The following is a 5,515-nucleotide window of genomic DNA, read 5'->3' on the forward strand; positions in this document are numbered from 1 at the left end:
AGAAGAAGAAGAAGAAGAAGAAGAAGAAGAAGAAGAAGAAGAAGAAGAAGAAGAAGAAGAAGAAGGCAGCTAGGTAGTGCAGTGGATAGAGCACCAGCCCTGGAGTCAGGAGGACCCGAGTTCAAATCCAGCCTCAGACACTTGACATTTACTAGCTGTGTGACCCTGGGCAAGTCACTTAACCCCATTGCCTAGCCAAAAAGAAAAAGAAGGAGAAGGAGAAGGAGAGGAGAGAAAGAAGAGAAAAGGAGAGACAGAGAGACAGAGACAGAGAGAGGTCATGACAACCCAGAAAGAAGAAAGATGGTCTAAAGTGCCAGATGCTACAAGGAGGTTACAAAGGATGAGGAGGGGGAAAGGACCATGCCATTTGGTAGCAAAAAGATAATCAGTAAGTCTGAAGAGCAATTTTAGTCGAATGGTGAGGGTGGAAGCCAGCTTGCAGAGGGAGGGAGAACGAGACGAAAGGCAATGGAGGTAGCTTCACCAACAGCTTTCTTGAGGATTCTGTCTGAGAAAGGGAGAGCTATAGGAAGATAACTAGCAGGGACGGGGCATTGTGAGCATAGAAGCATAGGGAGCATTGGGAGCATAGAAGAAGAACAAGGTCAAGGAGGATGTGCTAAAAGACACCCCAGTTCTGACATTGCTCAGGGACCATGGAAAGACAGGCTGAATCCTGCCTCCTGAACCAGGAAAGACACCTCCAGCAACACCATGAGTGGAGAAGCTGCCTCCAGGCAATCATCCCCAGAGAAACCAAGAAAGATGTGCAAAGGCAAAAGCCTAGAGAGGCGGACACTGGTAAAGAAAGAGACTCAAAGCCGGGCAGAGAGAAAGGCAAAGAGACAGTAGAAGGGAGAGACAGAAACAAAAATATGAGAAGCAGATAGAAATGTTGGGAGAGACATTTCTTCGAAGAAGCAGATAGTGATAGAGCTGCAGAGACAGAGGTGTGGGGCTGGGGGGATGTGGTAAAGAATCCTCTGAGTCGGGGCAGGTAGGTGGTACATAAATAGAGCACCGGCCTTACAGTCAGGAGAACCTGAGTTCAAATCCAGCCTGAGACACTTTTAACAGTTGTGTGAGTCTGGGCAAGTCACTTAACCCTAATTGCCTACTCCCCCCCGAAAAAACAAAACCCAAGTATATAATAAGAACCGGCTTGGCCAGGAGCTAGGAAACAGCAGGCTGTATGTAGCCTGGGCCCTGTCCTGACTCCCTGTGTCACCTTCAGTCCCTGCCCCTTTCTACCTCAGTTTCCCAGATAAGCCTGATAGTTCTAGAAGAGATCACAGAGAAAAGCTGACATTTGACTTCTCCCTGGCCTTCCCAGCCTCCCCCAGTTCAGGCAGAGTGAGTGGGGCCAGGACCCCAGAGATTAAGGTGAGGAGGAATGAGCAGGAGTACCTGCTCCTCATTCCAGCTGTCCTCCCACAGGCCAGGGCCTCCACCAGAAAGACGGATGGAGGTGTTCTAGACCTCCCTCCTCAACACCCAACCTAACTCCTTGTCTCTGCCAGAGATCAAGCCCAGGAGAGACTCAGGGCAGGACTCCCAGCACAGTCAAGGGTAGATAGAACTGGTTGTCACAGAGATTAGGGACTGAGTCCAGAAGGGCCTGGCTCCCCCAGAGCACGGACCGGCCTCGGAGGGGTGGGCTCCGCCACAGCAGGGGCCAGGCTCAAAGGGGCTGGGCTAGAGGCCTCCCTCAGAGGCTCCAGTGTCCGCTGCCAGGGGGCTGGGCAGGGAGGGACCTTATAAGGCACAAACACGCTGCATCCGACACACACTTTGGGGTTCAGGTCTCGAAATGTTACTAGTTCTCTTACTTGGTCTCTTACTGTTGACTCTGGCCCTCCGGGCCAGGAGCTCTCAGGGGTCCCGGGGCAAGCTGCCCCCTGGCCCCACACCACTACCGCTACTTGGGAACCTGTTACAGCTCGGCTCTTCCAAAATGGACCAGCGCCTCATGGAGGTGGGAGGAGGTGGAGGTGAAGTGGGTGCTCAGTCCTGGGGCTGGGGGCTGGGAGGCCCACATGCTGGGGTGCTGATGGCAAAGCTCACTGGAACAGAGACACCCTAAAGGTTGGAGAAACAGAGACAGAGACATGGTGGGGGACAAGGCCAAGCCATCCCGGAGCCCCAGAGGGCGGGGGCGCTGTGGGGGCAAAGAAATGGACTTGGAGGCAGAATCCTAAGACCTTAGAGCTAGAAGAGACCTTTGAGTTATCTAGTGTCCAATCTCCCCCTTTTTGACAGCTGGAGAAATTGAGGCCCAGGTAGGTGAAGAGACTTGTCCGGAGTCTATACAAAGGTAGCAGAGGCAAATCCAAGTCTTTGAATATTTTTTCCACTGTATCCCATTGGATTTAAGACCTGGTTCTGCCCATTACCTTCCTCACCTTGGCACCTCACCTCCCTTTCATTCTTTGGGTCTGTTTCCTCAACTGTAAGATGAGGTTATTGGAGAAGCTCCTATCTGCTCTTCCAGACTGCAATTCTGGGTCCTGGACACGGGTCAAAGGGGTGAGGAACTGGGAGACTGGGATGCTGGGATGCCATATGAACTGGGACTGGGATTCCAACGAAATGTAATCTTTTTCTGTCTCCCTGACTTCTAGTACAATGCCTGGTCCACAGGAGGGACGTAATAAATTCATGTTGACTGGGCAGTCAGGACATCCTTGTCCTTACAGAGTAGAGTGGGGAAAGAAAGGGTTTTAAAGGGACAGGGCCCCAGAGGCCAGAGTGGAAGGGAGCTGGGAGCACTAGACACTGAGGTTTCAGGGGTTAGAGGTTGGCTTCCTGGAGGCAATGAGGGAAGAGTGTGCATCTAAAGGGGTAATGGGGCAAGTACTGAGGGAGGGGGAGAGCAGGGGCTAGCATATCCAGATTCCAGTGCCCCAGAAGAAGAGAATTGGCTGGAGGTGGGGGAAAGGGAAGAACAAGGACTGGGCTAGGAGACTCCTGTTAGTGTCCCAGGGGCTGAGAACTGGGGGCTGGGGTCCCAGATACTGGGATCTCAGGACTCAGAGGCTAAATGGCAGAGGGTAATGGGAGGGGGGAGGGGAGTACACTCACGCACCAAGATGCTTGAGTCTCCAGGTTGAAAGTGGGACGCCCAGGACTCCAACATCCCAGGAAGTAGGGGGTTGTGGTCTCAGGACTCAGGGACAGGTCTCAGCTGGACTGCAAAGAATGGGGACCCCAGATGCTAGATTACAGAGGTGGGATGCCTGGCTCCCATTGGTCAGGATGTGGGGTGCCTGGATCCCCTCAGTTGGGGGGTCCAGGATCCCAGGGAGTTGTAGCTGGAGCTCTTGGGGTTCACGGGTCTGGACTGCAAGGATGTGGTGGAGTGAGGTGCTTAGTTCCCATTGGTCAGGGTGTGGGGTGCCTGCATCCCCTCAGCTGGGGGGGGCAGCATCCCAGTGTTCCAGTTATCAGGGTTCATGGGTCTGGGTTGCATCTGGAGGTGGAGTGAGCACTCAGTGCTCAGGATGTGGGGTGCCTGCATTCCCTCAGCTGGGGGGGGTCCAGCATCCCAGTGTCTCAGTTATCAGGGTTCATGGGTCTGGGTTGCATCTGGAGGTGGAGTGAGCACTCAGTGCTCAGGATGTGGGGTGCCTGCATCCCCTCAGCTGGGGGTGTCCAGCATCCCAGTGTCCCAGTTATCGGGGTTCATGGGTCTAGGTTGCATCCGGAGGCGGAGCGAGCGCTCAGCGCTCAGGCCGTGCGGGGCCTGGATCCCCGAAGCCATCGGCTAGGGGCGTCCTGGGGGCCCGCCGAAGCACCCCTCACCTCGCTCCCTTTCCCTGCCCTCCGCCCCGCAGCTGAGCCGCCGCTACGGGCCCGTGTTCACCGTGCACCTGGGCCCGCGGCCGGCGGTGGTGCTGAGCGGCTCGGCAGCGCTGCGGGAGGCGCTTCTGCTGCAGGGGGATGCCTTCAGCGGTCGCGGGGCCATGCCCACGTTCGAGCGTTTCACCCGGGGCAACGGTGGGGGGGCGAGCAAGGGGGGGGGGGGAGGGGGGGGGGGGGCCTTCACCCCTCGTGTGTCCGTCCGTTCGTATCTGTCTCTCCACTCCTCGTGTCTCTGCTCCCGTCTGTGCCCCCAGCGTCCTTTCCTCATGTCTCTCTGCTCCCCCCTGTGTTCCTATGACTGTGTGTACCCCTGCTCGTACCGCTGTTACCCCCGCTACTCTCTGTCCTCGTGTGTCTACCCGCTGTGCCTGCCCCCGCCGATCTCCCTGTGCCTCCCCCGCCGCCGTCGCCCCCTGTGCTCCCGGGTGTCCTGCTCCCCTCTCTGCCTGCCCCGCTGCCCCTTCCCCCGCCTGACTTGCTCCCTCTTCCCCCGCCTCTCCATCGCCTCCTCCATCTGCTCCTCCTACTCCGTCTGTCCCCCCTGCTCCCCCTGCTCCCCCTGTTCGTCATATCTGTGTCCCGCGTGCTGCACCTCCTGCTAAGCGTCGCCTGGGGCCTTAGGGCCAAAGCAGACCCCTGGCCCCCAGTCGTCGTTGTCGCCGTCGTCGTCCCCTCGTCCTCGTCTCCCAATCCCCCATGTCTCTCGGCATGTGTGTGTCCCCGTGTGCAGGGATCGCTTTCTCCAACGGCCCCCGATGGCATACGCTTCGAACCTTCACGATGGGCGCCCTGAAGGACATGGGGCTGGGGACGCGAAGCATAGAGGAGCGGATTCAGGAAGAAGCGGCCGCCCTCTGCAAAGAACTCGGCCAAAACCGCGGTGCGGGCCCCCGGCCCGCCCCTGGCCCGGACCAGAGCCGGGAGAGGCCGGCGGGGGGCGGGGGGCGGGCGGGGGGAGAGTTAGAGTGTTGAGGGCGGGCTGGGAAACGGCCGCACCGAGGGACAGCGAGCGCTGGGGGCAGGGCGCAGGGACGGCCCGGGGGTACCGAGAGGGACAGAGACGCTCAGAAAGACAGAAAGAGACACCCCTAGCGAAGACACCAAAGGGCCGTGGGGGGGGGGGGGGGGGGGGGGGGGGGAAACACCCCGAAACAAGGACAGGGAGACGCTGGTGACAACCTCCCGGAGAAACTGGAGGAGGGGACAGAGACGCTGAAAGACAGAGAAAGGGAAGAGCGCCGGGGAGCAAAGACACCAAAGCTAGGGGTCTGCCTCCCCCTCCAGGCAGGGGAAGGAACAGGGACCATGGGGGCAAAGGCACAAGGCAGATTGGGGCCGGCCTGGGGATGCAGACAGATAGGGGGCATCGCAGAAAGATAGATTCACAGTGAGACAGAGACACTAAAGGACACTGGGGGCAAAGATGGAGTCTGGAGGCAAGAGAGGATGAAGACAGTCATGGTTGGAGAGAAGCAGAGAAACATTGGGACAGAGACACCCAGAGATAGAGAAAAAAAGAGACACAGGGGTGGGAGCAGAGACACAGACTGGGAAAGGAAGGGCAGAGACATCCAGACATAGAGAAAGGGAGAGATGCAGGGGTGGGGCCAGAGACACAGACTGGGAAAGGAAGGGCAGAGACATCCAGAGA

General features: G+C 57.8%; 1 protein-coding gene across 2 annotated transcripts in view; it reads left to right on the top strand.

The window, feature by feature from the left end:
• Positions 1-1,804: 1,804 nt before the first annotated feature.
• LOC114038301 (cytochrome P450 2F2-like) overlaps positions 1,805-5,515 on the top strand; it is a 10,995-nt gene continuing 7,284 nt past the window's right edge. Inside the window, exons 1-3 of one of the 2 annotated variants that reach the window (XM_027855572.1) lie at positions 1,805-1,978; positions 3,837-3,999; positions 4,595-4,744. In XM_027855572.1, the coding sequence (XP_027711373.1) occupies positions 1,814-1,978; positions 3,837-3,999; positions 4,595-4,744 (478 nt within the window). In that variant the 5' untranslated portion in view covers positions 1,805-1,813. Of the gene's footprint in view, positions 1,979-3,115; positions 3,367-3,836; positions 4,000-4,594; positions 4,745-5,515 lie in introns of those variants that run through there. The other variant, XM_027855573.1, reaches the window with a different exon arrangement.

The sequence above is a fragment of the Vombatus ursinus genome, unplaced genomic scaffold (assembly GCF_900497805.2).
Source record: "Vombatus ursinus unplaced genomic scaffold, bare-nosed wombat genome assembly UNPS02010822.1, whole genome shotgun sequence".
Classification (NCBI taxonomy): Eukaryota; Metazoa; Chordata; class Mammalia; order Diprotodontia; family Vombatidae; genus Vombatus; species Vombatus ursinus.